Raw genomic sequence first — 23889 nt, 5'->3', positions numbered from 1 at the left:
CCAACTAATTTTTTTTTGTTGTTATTTTTTGTGGATACAGGGTCTTGCTATGTTGCCCAGGCTGGTCTCAAACTCCTGACCTCAAGCAATCCTCCCACGTCACCCTTCCAAAGTACTGGGATTATAGGCATGAGCCACTGGACATTTTAAAAAATAAGAGAACAGTAAAGTTTGCCGCATCAATAGACTCTTTCTTTCATGAAAGGTTTCTCTGTAGCAAGTGATGCTGTTTGATAGCATTTTAGTCACAATAGAATTTCTTTCAAAACTGGAGTCAATCCTCTCAAACTCTGCTGCTGCTTTATCAACTAAGATCATCTAATATTCTAAACCTTTTGTTGTCATTTTAACAATGTTCACAGCATCTTTACCAGGAGTTGATTTCATCTTAAGAAACCACTTATTTTGCTCATCCATAAGAAACAACTCGTCCCTTAAAGTTTGATCAAAAGATTACAGCAATATAGTTACATCTTCAGGCTCCACTTTTAATTCTAGTTCTCTTGCTATTTCCACTACATATGCAGTTACTTCCTCCACTGAAGTCCTGAACCCCTTAAAGTCATCCATTAGAGTTGGAATAAACTTCATCCAAATTCCTATTCATGTTGATATTTTGACCTCATCCTATGAATCAGAAATGTTCTAATGGCATCTAAAATGGTGAACCCCTTCCAAAAGGTTTTCAATATTCTTCTTAGATTCATCAGAGGAATCACTATTTATAGCAGCTGTAGACTTACAAAATGCATTTCTTAAATAATAGGACTTGAAAGTTGAAACTACTCCTTGATCCATGGGCTGCAGAATGGATATTGTGTTAGCAGGCATGTAAACAATATTAATCTCCTTGTACATCTCCAAAGGATCTCTTGGGTGACAAGGTGCATTATTAATGAACAGTAATACTTTGAAAGGAATCTTTTTTGAGTAGTAGGTCTCAACAGTGAACTTAAAATATTCAGTAAATCATGCAGTAAGCAGATGTGCTGCCATCTAGGCTTTGCTGTTCCATTTACAGAGCACAGGCAGAGTAAAATTAGCATCATTCCTAACAGCCCTAGAATTTTCAGAATGGTAAATGAGCATTGGCTTCAACCTAAAGTCATTAGCTGCATTAGCCCCTCCCAAGAGGGTCATCCTGTTCTTTGAGACTTTGAAGCCAGGCATTGACTACTCTCTAGCTCAAGAAAATCCTAACTAGCATCTTCTTCCAATATAAAGCTATTTTGTTTAAAATCTGCTGTTTAGCACAGCCACCACCTTCATCAGTGATCTCAACTAAGTCTTCTGGATAACTTGCTGCAGCTTCTCCATCAGCACTTGCTGCTTCATCTTGGACTTTTATGTTATGGAGATGGCTTCTTTCCTTCAACCTCATGAACCAACCTCTGTTAGATTCCAACTTTTCTTCTACAGCTTCCTCATCTCTCTCAGCCTTCATAGAATTAAAGAGAGCTAGGGCCTTGCTCCGGATTAGGCATTGGTGTAAGGGAATGTTGTGGCTGCTTTGGTCTTCAATACAGACCACTCAAACCTTCTCCATATCAGCAATAAGGCTGTTTCACTTTCTTAATAGTCACGTGTTCACTGGAGTAGCACTTTAAATTTCCTTCAAGAACTTTTTATTTGCATCTACAACTTGGCTGATTGTTTGGCACAAGAAGCCTAGCTTTTGACCTATCTTGGCTTTCGTCATTCCTTCCTTACCAAGCTTAGTCATTTCCAGCTTTTGACTCAAACTGAGTTCCTGTCACTCGAACACTTACAGACAATTGTAGGGCTGTTAATTGGCATACTTTTAATACTGTTGAGTAGCAGGGAATAGGGAGACCTGAAGGGAATGAGAGAGCTGGGGAATGGCCAGTTGGTGGAGCAGTCAGCACACACACAGATATGCCTGTATTTTCTTTGTTTGGTTGATACCCTGGGGCCTGTCTGGATTCATTGGCTTTTTGGCTTTTTCTAAACAAGTTAGTAAGGGGGGAATTCAAAGTAGCCAATCCCTGGTTCAAATAAAACTATTTCCATCACAATCCAACTGTCTTAGCCCATTTTGCGTTGCAGTAACAGAATATCTGATACAAGGAATATCTCTTACAGAATCTCTCTTACAAGGAAAGAGGTTTATTTAGCTCATGGTTCCAGTTCAAGATTGGACAGCCACATGTGGTGACTTCTGATAAGGGCCTTGTGCTGTGTCAAAACATGGTGGAGAAAAAGAACAGGAACAGTCCCCAAAGGCGATGGGCAACCCTGCCCTGTGGCATTGCTAAGCTTAGCCTATGACTCCACTCTAATGGGTTGGAGCCGCACACTGTTGTCTACAGCTTTTCCACATGGACATTGCATGCTGCTAGTGGCTACAGAGTTCTGGAGTCTTGAGGCTTGCTCTAGCTCTGACCCCCCATCTCCACTCAGCATTGCCCTAGTAGGGGCTCTCAGCAGTGACTTCACTCCTGCAACAACCGTCCACCTGTGTCCTCAGCCTTTCTGGTACATCCTCTAAGATCTATCCGAAAGGTGGAGCCCACTATGCTGCTACAGCTCTTACATTCGGCACACCTGCAGGATTAGCGCCTCATAGATAGTGTCAAGGCTTACTACTTGCACCTTCCAGAGCTGTGGCATAAGCCATATCTGGGCCCACTTGAGCCACAGTGTGCTGCCACCAAGCTTTACAGCTTGTACTTTTCAGAGAAGCACCTAACCCACAGCTGAGGCCAAGGAGCCCTGCACCAGAATGTCGGGGGCAGAGTTCAGAGGTGGCCCTGGGCAGCAAGCCCATCGAGTAGGCTCTTTAGGGTAATTGTCAAAAAACATTCTGCCTTCCTACAGCTTTGGGTCTGTGATGGAAGGGTCCTTTCTATTTATGCTCATCTGTTTAACAATGAGTCACTCAGCCACATCCTTATTCTGTTCTCATCAACATGCTTTTTCATCCTGCATGTGGCCAGGCTGCACTTCCTTCAGGATTGTAAGTTTTATCTTTGTCATCCCTTTGCTTCCAAATCTCACTGCAAGTGGCCAAAAGTAACCATGCAGCAGCACTTTGAACACTTTGCTGCTTAGAAATTTCTTTCACCAGATATCCTAGTTCAGCACTCTCAAGCTCAGCCTGTCACAGCACCCTATGGCATAGATACAATACAGTCAAGTTTGCAACTGTATAACAAGGATGGCCTTTACTTTAGTTTCCAGTACTTTGTCCCTCATTTCCATCTCAGACCTTGTCAGAATGGTCTTTACTGCCCATATTTCTTTTTTTTTTTTTTTTTTTTTTTCCTTTTTTTTTTTTTGAGAGGGAGTCTTGCTCTGTCTCCCAGGCTGGAATGCAGTAACACGATCTTGGCTCACTGCAACCTCTGCCTCCTGGGTTCAAGTGATTCTCCTGCCTCAGCTTCCCAAGTAGCTGGGATTACAGGCACACGCCACCACGCACGGCTAATTCTTTTTGTATTTTTAGTAGAGACGGGGTTTCACCATGTTGGCCAGGTCGAACTCCTGACCTCAAATGATCTGCCTGCCTTGGCCTCCCAAAGTGCTAGGATTACAGGCATGAGCCACTGTGCCCCGCCTACCATCCATATTTCTATCAACATTCTGGTCACAACCACTTAAGTAATCTCTTAAAAGCTCTAGACTTTCTCTTGTCTTCACTTCTTCTAAGCCTCACCAGAATCACCCATAATGCTTTGCTCAAGGTAATCTAGGCTTTTTCTAGCCTGTTCCTCCAAATACTTCCAGCCTTTGCCAATTACCTAGTTCCAAAGTTGCTTCCACATTTCCAGTTATCTGTATGGCAACAACCCCACTTCTCTGTATCAATTTTCTATCTTAGTCCTTTTTATGTTGCTATTACTACATACCTGAGACTAAGTAATTTACAAAGAAAACAAATCTATTTCTTACAGTTCTGGAAGTTGGAAAGTCCAAGGTCAATGGACCACACCTGGCTGGGTTCTGAGGTCCTCATGCTGTGTTGTAACATGGAAGAAAGCATCACAGGGCAAGAGGGAGGCACGTTGAGAGCCAAACTGGCTTTTTTTTTTCTTTTTTGAGACACAGTCTTGCTCTGTCACCCAGGCTGGAGTGCAGTGGCGCGATCTCAGTTTACTGCAAGCCCCGCCTCCCGGGTTCACGCCATTCTCCTGCCTCAGCCTCCCAAGTAGCCAGGACTACAGGTGCCCACCACCACGCCCAGCTAATTTTTTTGTACTTTTAGTAGAGACGGGGTTTCACCGTGTTAGCCAGGATGGTTTCGATCTCCTGACCTCGTGATCCGCCCGTCTCAGCCTCCCAAAGTGCTGGGATTACAGGCGTGAGCCACCGCACCTGGATTTTTTTGTTTTTTGTTTTTTTGAGACAGAGTTTCACTCTTGTTGCCCAAGCTGGAGTGCAATGGTGCGATCTCGGCTCACCACAACCTCCGTCTACTGGGTTCAAGTGATTCTCCTGCCTCAGCCTCCTGCATAGCTGGGATTACAGGCATGTGCCACCACGCCCAGCTAATTTTGTATTTTTAGTAGAAACGGGGTTTCTCCATGTTGGTCAGGCTGGTCTTGAACTCCCAGAGATCTACCCACCTTGGCCTCCCAAAGTGCTGGGATTACAGGGGTGAGCCACTGCGCCTGGCCCAAACTGACTTTTATAACAGACTCACTGTTGTGATAACCCATTAATCCATTCACGGGGGCAGAGCCCTCATCACCTCTTAAAGACCCCACCTCTTAATGCTGTTACAGTGGGGATTAAGTTTCAACATGAGTTTTGGAGGGGGCTAACATTCAAACCACTACACCAACCCAGAAAGAATATGCTGACACCATGAGATTGACACACTGGGGCTAAAGGTTTTGAACTGGTAGGATGGCAGCGGGGAAGATGAGCAGCTAGTGTCAGCAATTCAGCCTTTCCTACTACACACCAATAAACAGGCCTCTGTCTTGACAGCCTCAAGGTACAGATTTAGTATTATATGCCCCATAACCCCAAACTACCACATCTTTAATTTGGAACATCCACAAAATGGTTTTGCCTCCTAACTGGAGGATTTGAATTTCAATGATAAAAGTTATAGGATAAGTATTCAATGGGAAAAACAGGATGGAACTAAGATTTTATTTTACAATGAATAGAGGATAGAAGACAACTGGGATGGGCCAATAGGCTTTAGACTGTGGTACCAGTTAGGAGGCACCAATGAGAATGTAAGCTAATGCTGCAAAAACAGGAATATACAGAATGACTGGATATATAGCTTACATTGGATCAAATCAAAGATGCCTTTCATTTATGTCTTGGGAATACATAAAATAACACATTATTAAAAATCTGCTGCCAATTATTGATAAAATGCAAAAACAAAAAGAGATGTCCATAGCAAAACCGAAATTGCATTCTAGAACTTACCTTCTTATAATATCTAAAGAAATAAGCAAATGAAAAAATGTAAAAATTCAACAAGAAAAAAAAAGCCAGCATAAATTGAAGCAAAAAGAAACTGACTATGAGTAGACAGAAAGTTTTGCTTCCAATTTTGGTGGATTAGCTCATACAACCCTCCCAGCAGATAACATTTAAAACTCTGGGCAAAATATAAACAGAACACTATCTGGAGGCCCTGGGGAGCAACTGAAAGCAGATATAAACTGAAGCTGGCACTTGGAAAAATGAAATCTTACTCAGTGAGTTTCTTGTGATTTGGCTTTTTGCCTGAGGGCAGGCCCCAGCTGGAATCATGCTAAGTGGCTAGAATTTGGATATAAATGCAGGCTCTTACCAGTTTTAGGAAATGGAAAACAGAGTTCAGGCCTCCCACGGTGGCCAGAAGGCACAGAGAGAAAACCTAAAAAGAAGAGAGGCATAAAGGGGGGTCTCCAATATCTGTGAGTAAACTTTGCCCAAATCTCTGGCCAACTCCTGAACTACAGATGTGCAGAGAAGACACCAAGCTGCCCCTCTAGGGGGAAAATAATAAAACAAAGATTTCCCACCTCCAGGACGACAAAGTTTAGAGTTTGAATACAGTCAAGTAAACTGGCTGCTAAAACAAACAAACAAATCTTCAGAACATAATAGAATCCATAGTTTCTATAATGTAAAATTATAGAAATTTACTATATCCAGAATAAATTTCAAAATTATGAGACAGAAAAAAAACCTCAGGAAACTGTGATTCACATTCAAGAAAAAAGGTCATCAATAAAGACCAACCCCTTACTTCTTATGGTATAATGTTGAAAAAAAAGTTTTAAAACCCAAACCCTGAGATAAGCTAGATGTTGGAATTAGCAGATACAAAGTTTAAAGCAGCCAAGTGCAGTGGCTCATGCCTGTAATCCCAGCATTTGGGGAGGCTGAGTGAGGCAGGAGGATCACTTGATGCTAGGAGTTTGAGACTAGCCTGGGCATGATAGTGAGATGCCATCTCTACAAAAAATAATTTTAAAAATTAGCCAGGCATAGTGGCATGCCGGTGGTCCTAGCTGCTCATGAGGCTGAGGTGGGAAGATTACTTGAGCCCAGGGGTTTGAGGTTGCAATGAGCTATGATTGTAACACTGCACTCCAGCCTGGACAACACAGCAAGACCCTGTCCCAAAAAGAAAAAAAAATTAAGCATTTAAAAGTTCTTAAAACTGTAAAATAACAGTGTTTGAGAATGTAAAAGAAAACATATTTATACTGAGTGAACAGATAGGAAATCTCAGTGGAACAACAGGAGCTATAGCAATGTATTATGTGTTTATGGTGTATGTAAAAGTACAATGTAGGACAGCAATATAACAAAGGATAGGAGAGAAGAATTGGGAAAACACTGTTGTAAGGTCCATAAACTGCACATGAATCACTATAATAGTACTTAGAGGTAGGTTCTGATTAATCAAAGATGTATATTATAAACCTTATTAGTCTGCTTTGCATTGCTATCAAGGAATACCTGAGACTAGATAATTTATAAAGAAAAGAGGCTCATTTGGCTTATGGTTCTGCAGACTGTACAGGCATGGCACCAGCATCTGCTCGGCTTCAAGAAGTTTTTTTTTTTTTCTTTTTAAATTATACTTTAAGTTCTGGGATACATGTGCAGAACACGCAGGTTTGTTACATAGGTATACATGTGCCAGGTGGTTTGGTGCACCCATCAACCCATCATCTAGGTTTTAAGCCCCATACGCATTAGGTATTTCTCCTAATGCTATCCCTCCCCTTGCCCCCCACCCCATGACAGGCCCTAGTGTATGATGTTCCCCTCCCTATGTCCATGTATTCTCACTGTTCAACTCCCACTATGAATGAGAACATGTGGTGTTTGGTTTTCTGTTCCTGTGTTAGTCTGCTGAGAATCATGGTTTCCAACTTCATCCATGTCCCTGCAAAAGACATGAATTCATTCTTTTTTATGGCTGCATAGTACTCCATAGTGTATATGTGCCACATTTTCTTTATCCAGTCTATCATTGATGGGCATTTAGATTAGTTCCAAGTCTTTGCTATTGCAAATAGTGCTGCAATAAACATATGTGTGCATGTTTCTTTATAGTATAATGATTTATAATCCTTTGGGTATATACCCATTAATGGGATTGCTGAGTCAAATGGTATTTCTGGTTCTAGATCCTTGAGAAATTGCCACACTGTCTTCCACAATAGCTGAACTAATTTACACTCCCACCAACAGGGAAAAGTGTTCCTATTTCTCCACATCCTCTCCAGCATCTATTGTTTCCTGACTTTTTAATGATTGCCATTCTAACTGGCATGAGATGGTATCTCAATGTGGTTTTGATTTGCATTTCTCTAATGACCAGAGATGTTGAGCTTTTTTCATATGTTTGTTGGCTGCATAAATGTCTTTTGAGAAATGTCTGTTCATATCCTTCACCCACTTTTTGATGGGGTTGTTTTTTTTTTTTGTAAATTTGTTTAAGTTCCTTGTAGATTCTGGATATTAGGCCTTTGTCAGATGGATAGATTGCAAAATTGTTCTCCCATTCTGTAGGCTGCCTATTCACTCTGATGATAGTTTCTTTTGCTGTGCAGAAGCTCTTTAGTTTAATTAGATTCCATTTGTCAATTTTGGCTGTTGTTGCAATTGCATTTGGTGTTTTAGTCATGAAGTCTTTGCCCAGGCCTATGTCCTGAATGGTATTGCCTAAGTTTTCTTTCAAGAAGTTTTTCACTGGTGGTGGAAGGTGAACAGGGAGCAAGCACATCATGCGGCGAGAGAGGGAGCAAGGCAGAGGGGGAGGTGCCTGTCTCCTTTAAATACCAGTTCCTGTGTGAACCAACAGAGCAAGAACTCACTCATCACCATGGGGAGGGCACTAAGCTATTCATGAGGAATCTACCCCAATGACACAAATACCTCCCACTGGGTCCAACCTCCAACACTGGGGATCACACTTCTTTCCTTTTTTAAATAGAGACAGGGTCTCACTAATGTTGCCTAAGCTGGTCCTTGGACTCCTGGCCTCAAGTGATCCTCCTGCCTCAGCTTCCCAAGTGCTGGGATTACAGGCGTGAGCCACCATGCCTGGCCTGGGGATCACATTTCAACATGAGATTTGGAAGAGACAAATATCCAAACCATATCACCCTAGAACAAGCACCAAAAAATTTGATAATAAATAAAAAGTCAATAGAAGTAAAATGGAATACAAAACACTCAGTCTTTCCAAATTTCATGGAAGTATGCAAACTCTCCAGGAGTGGATAGTGAAGGAAGGAGAGGAACATAATGCACACAAGGCAGAAATCCCACTGTGGAATAAAACGTCACTTCAGATACAAAATTACTTTACAGAATCTCTCTATAAGAACGTGAACTCAGTAAAACAAGAGTTGAATGGCAGATCATAAACCAACAAAATAAGATGGAAAATAATATTGTAGACCTAAAGAAACAACATTAGAGATCCAGTAAATAAATTAGAAACAGCTAAGAATAGGATAGACCTTGGCGAAAATCAAGTTACAGGTATAGATAAAAGACCTAAGATGATCACTGTGAATACAGAGGAAAAAGACAAAGAGAATGAAGCGCAGAGAGAGAATTTCACAGACAGGAAAGACAACGACCATCCAACATAAGGACAATCTGCTTCCCTGAAGTTAACAGTCTGGAAAATGAAAGCTGTGTTCAAAGATCTATGTCACTAAACATTCTTGGGATAAAGAGAGAATTGAGTTTGCAGATTGAAAATATACTATGATCTGAAAAACAGATGCAGAAGGTACAACACTGAGACATATACCAGTTATGCCACTGACATTCAGGGACGGGCTGGGCGCAGTGGCATACGCCTGTAATCCCAGCTCTTTGGGACTGTGTATAGACAGGAGGATCACTTGAGCCCAGGAGTTTGAGATCAGCCTGGCAACATAGTGAGACCCTGTCTCTACAATTTTTTTTTAAAGTTAGCCAGGCATGATGGTGTGTGCCTGTGGCCCCAGTTACTTGGGAGGCTGAGGCCAGAGGATCACTTGAGCCTAAAGTGCTGGAATTGTTCAAGAGGTTGAGGCTGCAGTGAGCTATGACTGTGCCACTGCACTCAAGCCTGGGCAACAGAGTGAGTGAGACCTTGTCAGAAATCAGAAAGAGGAGAGGAGAGGAGAGGAGAGGGAAGGGAGGGAGGGAAGCAGGGAGTTCCAGGATAAATGACTCTTAGGGCAATCAGCCAGAGAAAGCAAATCATTCATAAGAGAGAAAAAGAAGCAGGCCTCAGATTTTTCCACAGTCAAACTCAGTACCAGAGGGCAATGGACCAAAGTCTACAACATACTGAAGGGGGAAGATGTGACCTGTGGACATTATATCCAAGATATAGAGCCAGGATGTATTCATCATTTTCTTGAGTGTCATTTAAATGTCTATTCTTCTGATACACTCAAGGAAAAGTAAATTCTTACAGAGAACAGCGTCTATATAAACCCATTTTTACAAATGTATTTCTTTCTGCCTAGCTCCTTTCCATATATGTGCCATGGAGAGATGCCAGGAACCCTGTGGACAGTGGTTATTTCTGGGTAGTGGGCTTGGTTAGATTGTTTACTTCAATCTCTTCCTCGTCGCATTGGCACCTGCCTCACGCGGCTGTGGGGGATATAGAGGCGACGCAGGAACATGCTTTGCACGGCGCCTGGCACGGGAGGCTTCGAAAACTAGAACACTGGAGTCTGCTATAAGCAAGCTTGGTTAGTGGAACCAGGCTGAAACCTGAGAATCTGTCATTTTTCAGCTTGCTAGTGAGACGGATCTGAGAATCATAGAAGGTGCTCCATGAATATCTGCTGCTCTGAATTAAGCTGAAACCAGACAGCGACAACCCATTTTGAGCGAACCATTCACAGGCAGTCACTCCTGAAGCACCAGAGCACTGAGGGGAAATCTTATTTAAGGCGAGGAAAATGACCAAAGGCTGGGAAGGGGGAAGATCCAATTGCATGAGCCATACATTGATCCTTAAAGAACTGGACCCTGCCTCTCTCCAAAGCTACCCAACAGGCCGACGACCCTTGGTGTCGTATGGAGGAGGCTGGGATAAAGACTGTTCACACGAGGAAACGTGTTCTGTCTCAAGGTTATGTCTAATGACCTGGGTTTGCATGTCTAACATAACTGGAAATTACTCAGCTATTTGCCCTTTTCTGTTAAGATTTTTCCCATCATTAAAGAAAAAAAAAATTGAAAATACAGAAGCAGCAGAAAGAACAAAATCACACCTGGGACATCTCACTTAAGGACAACCTGAGTATTTTGGAATATTTTCCAATCCGCTACAGATATTCCATACACATCTTCTGTGTTATTATTAACTCTTCATGGATATCCTTGTTCCTGGCTATAGATTTTAACCATGTGGCTATATTGTGACTCATTTAGCCTTTTCCTATTCTTAGGCATTGACGTTATTCTTATAAATAATGATACCATGGCTAGCTTTGTAGATAATGTATTTTCTATATTTGAAAGTATTTCCTCAGGAAAGATTCAAAGAAGAGGAATTACCATGCCAAAAGATATTGAAATCTTTAGCCATATACTTTTAAAATACTTACCTTGATTTCCAATACAATATCTAAGGTTCAAGTCATTATTTATGCTGAGATTCTTCAAAAACACATTGTAATCTACTGCAGTATCATTGTGGATGTTGTAGTGTTTCGAAAACCTAAAATACAAATGTTCTTTAGCAATGAGAAATTATGAATCTAAAATGAAGCAAGTGTTACTAAGGTATCGTTTACACTCGGGCTGGCATTAATTTTAATGTCTGTTTCTAGCTACAGACGGAATTGAAAAGTAAACCCCAGAAAATGTTACTGTCAGATTTTTTTTTTTTTAATGCAGCCACTTCGAGATCACTTCTTTAGCCTACAGCTGGATGCATCGAGATTACAGTGAGACAGCAAACGTTGCTGGACCTGTTGAGAAATGGCCAGACCTAGACAGCACCTAAGGAGTTTCTCCTTGCTCTGGCGGGAGGGGAGCTGGGGCGCAGTCTGCACGGCAGCCGCCTCTCCACTCCAACAGCAGAAGCAGGTCCCACTTGCCTTTAATAATTGGAGGGAAATGAGTCAGCCAGCACAAAATTTCCATAAGCAGGGGAACGGAGAGCTGGGTGGAGGAGCCAGCAGAGATGATCTCGACTGAGCATATCCTTTCTCTAGAGAGAAACTGAGGCCCACAGATGGCATATGGTTTCAAAACAGGGGGTGGTAGAGGGAGCAAAGTTTCTCTTGAAGCATTCTGGGATTTTTATATGTAACATATAAAATAAGACTTTTTAAAACAACGAACCACTGTCTATCCCTGAAATACACTGATGTACACACACACACACACACATATATATATGTATATATATGTTTTTGTTTGTTTTTAGACAGAATCTCGCTCTGTTGCCCAGGCTAGAGTGTGGTGCTGCAATCTCAGCTCACTGCAACCTCCACCTCCCTGTTCAAGTGATTCTCATGCCTCAGCCTCCCGAGTAGTTGGCATTACAGCCATGCACCACCACGCATGGCTAATTTTTGTATTTTTAGTAGAGACGGGTTTTTGCCATGTTGGCCAGGCTGGTCTCAAACCCCTGGCCTCAAGTGATCTGCTCACCTCAGCTTCCCAAAGTGCTAGAATTATAGGCATGAGCCACTGTGCCCAGCCGAGATAAACTTCTTTTAAAGTTAAGATAAATAGGATGTTTGAATTTTTAAAATAAATTTTCTATTATTCAAGTCTTCCACCTGATAAATGGTTTTCTAGATCATTTCTGTGTTATTACATTTCTAAAAATTGACGGGTTTTAAGTTTTTGGTTATATTATCTCCATATGTGTTGATTTCTATAATTATGTGATCTCATACTGCTTTCTAAAAATTTAGTAATTATCACTTAAAGTATTTGTTATTTTTCTGTTTTCCAAATTTAACAAAGAGTAATGTCATGTAGTTATTTCAATGCATACCTTTTTTTCCACTTTGATGACTCTTGCCTATTGTTTTAATAAGATAAATGATCTCTAGGTGTGATAGCTGCCAGATGTTAGCAGTGAAACTCCCTAAACAGCTTCATCTTTCATCCATGGTCTCTGTCTTGTGAAAATGAGGTAGTAAGTTTGAGAAACCAGAAGGCCTAATTGAGGGGAGAAGGGTATGACTCCAATCAGCTCATAAACCTCTCCAGCATCACCACCTGTAACTGGGTTTCATTCATCTGCTCAGGCAACAGGCTGAACTGTAGTGATTTGTTTGCTGGTTTTACAAGGCTGCTCATAAATGATTTCACCTATTTCAAACACGCTGGCCTCCAGGGCAGCGGAGAGTAGGCTGGAGGGAGATGGGAAACACAAAACTCAATGGGTTTGGGGATATCCCAATTAAATAGAGGACTTGGTAACTGTATCTCTGGCCTCTTGTTTTATGTAGGTTGGACAGTAGTCTGCTGCCTAAATGCAACAGGTCATCACAGGGTAAAGGGCATTCATGGAGTCTTTATGATGATGAGATGGTCACTGTGAAATCAGCCCTACTATGTGCAAGCGTGTCACAGGCATGTTATGTACATTACATTGAGTCTTCACCCCAGCCCTGAGAGGAGGGCTGCTCAGTCCCCATTTTTTTTTTTTTTAGATGGAGTCTCACTCTGTTGCCAGGCTGGAGTGCAGTGGTGCGATCTCAGCTCACTGCAACCTCTGCCTCCCGGGTTCAAGCGATTCTCCTGCCTCAGCCTCCCGAGTAACTGAGACTACAAGTGTGCACCACCATGCCTGGCTAATTTTTGTACTTTTAGTAGAGACGGGGTTTCACCATGTTGACCAGGATGGTCTCAATCTCTTAACCTCGTGATCCACCTGCCTCAGCATCCCAAAGTGCAGGGATTACAAGCGTGAGCCACCGCACCCGGCCAGTCCCCATTTCTTTAAGAGAAAACTGAGTCTTGACAAGGCCCAGGAGCTACCCTGAGGCCCTAGAACAAGGGAGGAGAGAGCACAAACTTCACCTCCAACAGCCTGACTTCAAAGCCTGGGCCATTTGTACCACACCAAGAGCCGAATGTTGAAATTAAATAGAAAGCTGTTAGATAAAAGAAAGGATTCAAAAATACATTGTGTTTCCTGCTCAAAAATAAAAAAGACAAAGTTAATACTGAAGCAGCTTCTCCCGGAAAGAGTATATTCTTGAGCTTCAATAAGAAAAGCATTAAAGCAATTGAAGAAATGGTCTACTTTTGATCTTCTGTGTTTCTGAGTCTAAAGGAAAGCAATTCTATTATGTTCAGTTTCTCAAGCCTTATCATGAAAATAGCATTGTTTTTGAGGCTTAAAAAAATCTCAAATAAAAATTTGTGGAGTTCTTTATTATTCAATACTTATGAGATGGGGAAACAGACAGTAACATTTTTTATAGATTTACTAGGTTGGAGACTGCAGTGCCAAACACAAGGTTTATTGTCAAATAAAACACTGTTTTGTTTTTTGATTGCCTGTTTTAGAAGAGCGCTGCCTCTGTTCTATAATTGCGTGCACAAAATTATTTAATTTGTTTTGTTTGGATCTTATTCTGGACACTTTCCCAGCCGGAAAAGATGTAAAAATTAAAACATCTATTATATCTTTTATATTCTGAGGTGGGTTATAAAGAGAAAAAAAAGAAAAAGACATTCAAAAGAGTAGGAGATGCCATTTTTTAAAGTCTGCCTGCTTTTCAGGCCCTGCAGCATCAGTAACATGTCACATGCCCTCTAGACTTCCTTGCCTCAGGGGCAAATTCTTCCACTCTGCTTCTAGCAGCAGCCACACTGTCTTTATGAGATACAAGGAGCTACCGGGACCCATTTTCATAGCAACTTAGAACACCAGTGCAATGCGAAAAGCTTGGGCTCCGGGTGAAATGAGGCTTGGTGCTTTTGTTAATGGTCTGGTGGGTATTTAGAAAAGTGTTTGGGAAAAGGCACGAAGAGGGAAAGGACCTCTCGGCTGGGTACTGTAGAAATTAAGCTAGACATGGGCCCATCTTCCAGTGGCTTTCACTCAAAACTCAAATAGCCACAGAAGCCAAACATTTGGCTTCTTCTGAATGATCTGGAGTTTATAGACGGCTCAAAAAAATGCCCATGCAGGCTTGTGTGTGCTGCCCTTGGAGTCAGGAGCAGGTGGTGGTGGCGTTCAAACACCATGAAGCAGCTAAATGTTCTGCTGTTCATCATCCTCCTGCCCCACACCCCTGCACCTCAGCAACAACAGTCCTCAAAGGAAAATTAAGTCTCCGTTATTGTATCAGGATGCAGAGCCAACGGGGAGCACAGCAACAACGCGTGAATCCTGAAATTTGTCATTCTTCTCCTAACCCCAGGCTTTGAGTAAAAATCAACAGTGAACTAGAAATATGTGGGATGGGGGGCGGGCACAGTGCCAAGTGGGGAAAGAGACAATTGGTGATGGATTACTCCAATAACCTGGATGTGTTCAAAGCTGCGGGCCAGAGGACGGACCCGAGGGTGCTTCAGGAATGAGAACCATTAGCTCTCATTTTTGAGAATGCATGGGGAGCTTTAGGAACATGAGAGAATGTCCAGTGAGTGCCTCTTTGAGAAACAAGGTGTGTGTGTGAGGTGGGGGGGGATGAGAGATAGATGGAGCCAATGAACCCAACAGGTCTCATTTTGAAATTGGTTAAAAGTTCTACTGAGCAATCTCTCACCGTGCCTTCATTTGCTTACTTTTCGTATTCCTCGTCTCTTAACTTCAAACAGAAGGTCTCCAGAACTCTTCTTAGCTCCTGCGGTTGAACCAGTCCAGTCTTGTTAACATCAATGAGCTTAAAGGCTTTCAGAACAGTCTTAATGTTTTTGAAAACCTATGTATAAAAAGTGATTTAGGAAAAGTCAAAAGATCTAGTGTTAGAAACCAAATGGTAATAAAAATGTGAAAGGTTTTTTTAATACTTTTTATAAAATAAAATGTTTTCAAAGACTCACAGTGGTGGGCACTGCAAAAATGACATGTCTACGGAAAAAAGAACACTTTGCATTTATTGAATGTTTTCAAGGCAATTTTCTCTGTAAATGGTCTCAGTAATTTAAAAAAAAAAAATCTTTCTGATGTAAAGCAATAAGTCTCATACACAATTCATTCCCTTTTAGGGCCGTATGAAAAAATCTTTTTTGTTAATTGATACTTAAAAACTACAGTTCTGGCATGGCTGGACTTGTACAATTTTTATTTTTCACAGCCATATGCAAACTATTTTTACTAGGAGCTGGAAAATATGACTGTATATTTCAACCCCTCTAAATTTTTTAAAGATATCACAGAAAAGTTTTGTAGAGACTTCTCCAAACTCAGCAAATGATATTTAGTGGGTAACAGATGCACATGACATTAGGATAGACCCTGTGGACCCGCAGGGAGCACCCAGTATATTTATTGGGTGCACAGATGCACATGACATTAGGATAGACCCTGTGGATCTGCAGAGAACATCCAGTTGTGCTCTTAGCCTTAAACTACTTATATTCAAAGGAAAGAAGCACAGAGCTGTGTGATGGAAGCCTTTCAATCCCTCTGAAGGAGGTACCATTTCCCCAGCGTTAGATATGGAAACTGACTGCTCCCTGCTCACACTCCACATCTTGTTATTACCAAGGACTGCTGACTCTGCACAATCCAGCCCCACGCTGCAGCCGCCCACCCCCCATCTTTCCAGCTCACTCCCTTGGGCGCCCAGAGCTCACACAGCCTTGACCCACTGGGCGCTCCCCTGGGCTCCTGCCTCCCTCCACACTCCTCCACGCCTCTCAGCCTCACTTCCTTCCTAACCCTCCCATCAACACCTTCGCCGCTTGGCATATATGCTTGACTCCCTCCTCCCCTCTGCCCCCTCCTACTCTCTTGGTGAGACCCTAACCGGGGGTAAACCCAACTCGCCACCTCTTCCAGACCCATCCAAACGGCCTGACATGGCTGGAGAGAAACACATCACGAGCACCTCCCTGGCTCTCCTAACTTGAGACCATTAACTCCACCAGAACGAGTGCTACGTGGTAATCCCACCAGGACGGGTGCTGCGTGGTAATCCACCCCATACATCATCACTCTCACACACACATCCACAGATACATGCACACACACCATCACTCACACACACATATATTCACACACACACACATACACCTGTGCATATACTCACATACACACCATCACTCACACACATATATTCACACAGATACTCACATGCACACATGCCATCACACACACATATATTCATACACATACATGCCTGTGCATATACTCGCACACACCATCACTCATACACATATATTCACACACACACATATATGCACTGATACATGCACACACACTATCACTCATACACACATATATTCATATACACACACACCTGTGCATATACTCACACACACTCACACCATCACTCACACACATATATTCGCACATATATTCACACACACATGCACACTCACACGCATACACCTGCATATACTCACATATTCACACCATCACTCACACAAATATATTCACACACACTCATACATGCAGATACTCATATGCATACACACCATTGCTCACACACACATATATTCACACACCTGCATATACTCTCACACACACACACAGGCATATACTCACGCACTCACACCATCACTCACACACATATATTCACTCACACATGCACATATACACACACACCTGCATATACTCACACTCACACCGTCACTCACACACATATATTCACACACACCTGCATATACTCACACACTCACACCATCAATCACATGCACATATATTCACACACACATGCATGTACTCATACGCACACACCTGCATATACTCACACACACATCACTCACACACACACATTCACACACATATGCACATATAATCACACACACACTCACATACACCATCACACACACATATACTCACACACACACCACCATTCTCACACATATATTCACACACACCTGTGCATATGCTCACATGCACACACACTTGTACATATAATCACACACACACCATCACTCACACACATACACACACACGCACACGTTCTCTTGCACATATACTCACACTTGCATATACTGTCATACACACCATCACTCACACACACACACATATACTCCATCCACACAGCCATTCCCACCTTCTACACTCTCCTCCCGCCTCCTGCTTTACTGACAACCTTACCTCTTATTTAACAGAGAAAACAGAAACAACTAAAGGACAGCATTCTCATTCCCTGCACCCACTTGCAGCTGGCCTGCTCCATCCCCAGATGAGACAGGTGCCTCCTGTCCTGTTGTAAGGGATCAAGGGATGAACCTCCGTGATCCTACCTATGGCCAGGAGGGGCCACGTGACGTACATGACCCTGACCCTGTCCCCAGGCAAGGAAGTGCTCCTGCCCGTCCTACTCCCTCTCAGGTCACCCCATGAAGATGAGCGGTTTCACAAACAGAGCCTCCCTCCTTGCCTCACCTCTTCCTCCAGTCACTCATTCCCTTGGACTGAAATCCCCTCAAGATTATCTCCAATGTGTCCCCCTCTCTTAAAACCTCTCCAATCACTTTTGTCCACACTACTGCACAAACGCTGTTCTTGTCAGTGTGACCAAAGACTTCCATCTTGTCAAACCCAAGGGCCACTTCTCAGTCCTCATCTTGCTGTCCCAGCAGCCGCCTTTGACACAGCTGCTTGGCCCTTCTTCCTTGAGGCACTTTTGCTGCTTAGCTTCTAGAGCCAATGCTCTCTCTCCTTCTCCTCCAGCCTTCTTGGAGTCTCCTTCTCAGTCTCCCTTGCTAGCTCCTCCTCCTCTTCCCATCTCCAAGCCTGCAGCATTTTAGTACTCAGTCCTCAGCCCTCTCTGCTTCTCTGACCACAATAACTTCTTGGTGGTTCACTCTTGTGGCTTCAATGTCCCACTGATGACTCCCACGTGTTTGTCTTGAGCCCTGGACTCTTCTCAGAGCCCAGCTTAGAATATCCAACTGCCCATTTGACGTCCACCTTGAGACTCTAACAGACATCTCAGGTTTACCAAACCCAAGCTGCTCTACCCGCACTCTCCTATCCCAATAAATGGCAAATCCATTCTACTGGGTTCCTTTTTGCTCACATCCCATATCCAGTCTACCAGGAGAGCCCATCGGCCCCTCCCTCCAGACCATTTCCAGAATTCAATCATGTCTTACCACCCCCAGCCCGCTTCCCCCCACACCCCAGGCTAGTGCAAGCCTCCTGCTTGGTCCTCCAGCCTCCACACTTGACTCCACGAAGCAGCCAAGGAGTTTATATTTAAATGTGAGTCTGAGCATACCCTCCATGGCCAAAGCCCCCCAGGGCTCCCACTCCACTCGCTGTGACCCACCAGGCCACACTCGACTGGCTCCTGGCCACCCCCTGGCCGTGTCTCCCTCCACCTGTCCCCCGCCTGCTGCTTTCTGGCCGCACCAGACTCTGCTGCTCCCCATGACTGCTCGGCCCCTCCCGCCTCAAGGTGCTGGCGCTTGCTGCTCCTCGTGCCTGGAACATTCTTCCCGGATACTCACTGGCTCACTCCCTGGCTTCATTCAGATCTTGGCCCAGAAAGGCCCTCCCTAATCACCATGCAAATTAGGACTCCTCACCCCCAATCCTCTTATCTTTTCTCCAAACCCCTCTTCAACTGGCATCGCCTCCTTTTATCTTTATGGTCTGTCTCCCCCTCTGAGAGCAAGGGTTGTTCATGGCCCCAGCTCTAGGACAGCACCTGGCACAGTGTGGACACTCAGTGAGTATCTGTCGGAATGAATGAATCTGTCTCCTCTTCACCTGCCTGGAAAAGAGCCACGCTCTGCGGAAGCCTTGTGTTATGTCTGCAACTGCCTCCTCAGTCGACTGGCCCAAGCATTCAGGACCAATCCTGAGTGCAGTCATGATGACATTCAATGTCAGGCTTACAATAACATGATCTTCGCACAAACATGAACTGAACGGATGTCTGTTATGTGCAGAGCCCCGTGCTTAACTCTATACCAGCCTCCTGACTAGAGAACAGCTTACAACCAAAGAACATTGGCTAACATGGCCTCAGTATCCAAAAACCGGGAATACTGAGTGCAGCCTAGAGGGAAAGGCACCAGCAGAAGCAAAACCGGCTCTGGTGCCTCTGTCCTCCACTCCACCGCTCTGCCTAAAAGAGGGAGCCTCAGCCACTGACAGCTCCTGCTCTCATGGTCAGATAAAAATCTCAGCACTTTGTCTGCTGCCAAAGCCAGATTCACCTCCTTTGGTAAAATGGAGGACATGAGGCGATGCGCTTTTTTAAAACCCCAGAGCAACCCATATGGATCTCCAGCGTGAGCACCGGGAAGCGGCAACCTGGCAGCGAGCTCACACCCACCAGAGCGACGTCTCCAAGGCTCTTATCATTTGTCAGACTGAAGTTTGGCAAGGGCTGAAGAATTGAGCTGCAGATGGTAAGGCTTATCAAAGGCAACAAAGTTAGGGCCGTGGTGTCCAAGACTTGTCCCACACAGGGGAGGAGAGAAGAAAAAAGTAAGAAGGAGGAATAAAATGGCTAAGCTAAGGCCCCCGACAATAGTGACTGTGTGCCCCTGCCCCCGCCACCCGCCCAACCACGGTCTCTGGGCTCCAGCCATGAACGACTTTGAATTCGCAAGGGTATTAGGGCTCTTCTCACCCGCTGTGAGCTATTTATAGACGGTCTGACCCCTGCTTTATCCGCCCCTTCTCACTCTGCCTCGGTTATGGGGCCTCTTCCTTCTTTCTTACATGCACCAAGCTTGCTCACGCCTCCCTCCCTGCCTTCTTTCAGGTCTCCATCCCACGCCGCCACTGAGGCCTTCCTTACTCGTCTATTCGAAAGCGCACCTTCATCCTCTGCTGGCCGCTTGCTTCATTTTTCTTCTTAGCATTCATCAACACCTGGACCATTTCCTACTTATTTCTGTAGCTGTTTATTGTCTTTCTTCCTCCATTGAAATGTAAATTCCACAAAGCAGGAAGTTGGTTTTGTTTGCTGCCATATCTTCAGGGCTCGGAATAGTGCCCGGATGCAGCGGATGCCCATAAGTACGTGTGCAGAGTGGATTTGCATGCCATGTCTGTGGCCTTTCCCTGCCCTGCCACTGTCCACTCTGGGGTAGGATTCGGTATCTTCTCTTCTGGCTTTCCTAATTATCCCTCTATCCAGCCAGGGGTGGAACCCTGACTTCCACCCTGCCATCTTGGTTTATTTCTGCCTGCACTTGGTAACTAGCTCCTTCCCCTGGGGGCAGGGAGGCCTGGCCCCTGCTCACCTGTCATTCCATTCTACCCTTAAAATCCCCAGCGCCTGGCGGGAGGAGTGCTCAGAGAGCCAAATCCACTGAGAGAGGGAAAAACCGCTGCACAGATAACAAAAGGGGAAAGGTCCCTGCTTCTTGCAGCCTCCCTCCGAACCAGCGTGCCTCTCAGAAAAGAACATCTTGCCCCAAGTATCACCTGACGTCATTACCCATGGAGCCCTAACTACCTTCATTCCAGGTGCGGCAAACTACTGCCCACCACCTGATATCATACACCTGCAAGCTAAGAATGGTTTTAACATTTTTAAATGGTTGGAAAAAAAATCAAAAGAAGGCTAATATTTCATGACATGCGAAAGTTATGTGAATTTCAAATTTCAGCATCCACAAATAAATTGTATTGGCACACAGCCATGCCCACTCATTTACATATCATCTAGGGACTGCTTTCCCCTCCAAGGGCTGAGTGGAATAGCTGGGAAGATATATACTCCTGAGCCCTTTATGGAAAAAGTTCACTGACCCATATTCCACTCCCCCACCCTACACACCACCCTCGCTTACTTACATCTGAGTGGGTGAGGAAGTTTCAGGGGAGTTCTTTGTGCACAAACATGAGGAAGAGCACTTAAGATTTTAAAAGGAAACCAAAGCAACAGCTAACTATGCCTTAAATTAAAGGCTCAGAGCCAGGAAATGAGCCCGTGTGGTCCCAGAGAGTCTCGTCTCAACCCTCTTGCCCCTCTCCTAGCCAGAGACCTGGTCCCAGCCCCACCCTGTGCAGCCCCTGCCGAGCCTGGCGCTGATTCCAGCCTGGCTCCCTGAGCCCTGCTAGGGGCCATATGCTAGCCTTGTGCCTGAGCAGGTGCTGCCCTCCCGGCACCCCCACTGCATCCTGGCCCCTCCACTGTGCTGCAGCCCCCACCGCAGCACTGCAGAGCCTGGGAGCAGGATAGTATCTGACCCTCTAGGTGTCCTCAGAGCCAGGTCTGGGTAGCTGCTCAGACCTTGGCATGATGGCTGAAGCAAGTGATCTAGGGGAGGACCATGAGACTAAACCCACTGGGCTCTTCTGCCTGGAGAGCAAGGCTGGGGAAGGCAAGACAGAAAGCTCTGGATTTCCAAAGTGCGGCTGCATAAGCCAAACCCATTACCTAACATTTAAAGCAAGGAAATGAAGCCCCAAGTCACATAGGAGTGAAGTAAAAGGAGGAAGTGATCACTAAAAATAAAAATAATAAATTTTTGTAAAAAGTAATAGCAAGACTTAAAATATTCAATTAAAAAGATTTAGGTGAACTGATGAAGGGCAGAATTATAAATGTTACTACAAGAAGCAGAGACTGTCTGACCTTTAAGATGAAAGCCAGGGAGTGGGGAAAATAAACCCTCTCCCAGGCAGGGTGGTTTGCCCCACTGAAAGGCACATAACTGCTCTGGGCTAGAGCGACCCCCACTGGACAATCCCAGTGTATCAAATCGCCTCTTTGCCTCCTTCCTCTCCACAAGCGACCTGAAGGGCAGAATGATGTAGTGACTAGTCACAGGCTCTGAAATGAGGCTTCGAATCCCAGCTCTGCACCTGTTATTCAGGTAACCTAGGGAAAGTGGCCTGATTCCTCTAACTTCAGCTTTGTTGCCTGTGAAATGAGAACGAATAAGGATATAGGTATGTGGTGTGTGCTTAAGATGAAAGGAGCTCATGTGTGCAGGTGCTTCACACATGGAACACGTTCAATAGATGGTGGTGAAATGAGAATTGCTGACTGGGATCAAAGGCCAAGGATAGAGTTCCAAATAACCACACACCCATGTTGGGGAATATTAAGTGGCTGAACCAGCATTACTCTCCCCAACCCTAGTCCCTCCTTCACCCCTCACCCTCCACAGCACCATTGCCCAGACTAAGATAACAGAAGCCTAGAGATGGAGGAAGGTCTTGAATAGGCAGGAGTCCAGAGCCAAGACCAGGGCCTGGATCAGTGAATAACTATTAAGTGGATGGATGGATGGATGGATGGGTGGGTGGGTGGATGAATGGATGGATGATGAATGGATGGGACAGATGGGTGAATGGATGGGTGGGTGGATGATGGATAGATAGGTAAATGGATGAATAGATGAAGGGATAAATGATGAATGAATGAATGGAAGGGTTATGGATGGATGGATGAATGGATACATGATGAATGAATAGATGGATGGGTTAAGGACAGATGGATGGGTGGGTGGATGATGGTCAGATGGGTAGATGGATGAATGAATGGATGATGAATGAATGGATGGAAGGGCTATGGACAGTTGGATGGGTGGATGGATGGGTAGATGGATGATGACGGATGGATGGGTAGATGGATGAGTGGGTGGGTAGGTGGGGAGACTGCAAGCCAAGACAATCCTTGTAGAGACAGGACAGGAACCTGCAAAAAGGGTAGACAGAGTGGATTCAGTGGATTTCCCAGTGGATTCAGTGATCTGCTCTGCACCTACCTGGGAAGAGGAACTGAGACTCAGACAGAGACAGCAGAGCAGGGCAGAAGCAGCAGATGAAAGCAGCCTGAACACCTGTTGTTGGTATGGACGGGACTTGTGAATTTCCCATAGGTTAAGAGGACACCACGAAAGGTAGAAAGCTTGAGCTGTCCTGTTCCCAATGGACTGCTCATCAGGGAAGGGGACCCAAGCAACCAAAGGAAATGAGCTGGACCACCAGGAGTGGGAGCTGAGGTGGTCCAGAGGGGGCTAAGTCAGGGCCGATCTTCCTCAACAGGAAGTTCAGAGGCCCCCAAAGCACTGTCCTAATTACTCCCCATGGGCCCTATAGGAGAGCTTCCCAGAGAGGACCCAGGTAAGGGAGAGACAGACATGCTCTCCTTCCCCAGCCCTCATCACAGACCCCATGATCTGGGGAAGACAGGAAGCAGAAAGAGGGAGGGAGGTACAGCCAGTGAGCAGGCCCTATCCACTCCAGGGCCCTCAGGTTGGGAGGACCCGAGAAGGGCATGCTGAAGCAGCCCCACACTTGAGGTTTCAACTGAACCCGCCTGCACTGGGCCGGTTCAGACCTAAATGTGGCCAGAG

General features: G+C 44.6%; 3 protein-coding genes across 3 annotated transcripts in view; 2 read left to right on the top strand and 1 right to left on the bottom strand.

The window, feature by feature from the left end:
• PARVB (parvin beta) overlaps positions 1-23889 on the top strand; it is a 695786-nt gene that overhangs the window by 249360 nt on the left and 422537 nt on the right. The gene's annotated exons all lie outside the window — the stretch shown is intronic.
• The window catches only part of SAMM50 (SAMM50 sorting and assembly machinery component), a 718434-nt gene that overhangs the window by 440587 nt on the left and 253958 nt on the right, over positions 1-23889 (top strand). The window lies entirely within an intron of this gene.
• The window catches only part of EFCAB6 (EF-hand calcium binding domain 6), a 310246-nt gene that overhangs the window by 215302 nt on the left and 71055 nt on the right, over positions 1-23889 (bottom strand). Inside the window, 2 exon segments of the mRNA XM_050805818.1 lie at positions 11064-11176; positions 15223-15359. Of these exon segments, the coding sequence (XP_050661775.1) occupies positions 11064-11176; positions 15223-15359 (250 nt within the window).

The sequence above is a fragment of the Macaca thibetana genome, chromosome 10 (genome assembly GCF_024542745.1).
Source record: "Macaca thibetana thibetana isolate TM-01 chromosome 10, ASM2454274v1, whole genome shotgun sequence".
Taxonomy (NCBI): Eukaryota; Metazoa; Chordata; class Mammalia; order Primates; family Cercopithecidae; genus Macaca; species Macaca thibetana.
Note: the sequence above shows the minus strand (reverse complement) of the source record. Positions and strands in the feature narration are given on the sequence as shown.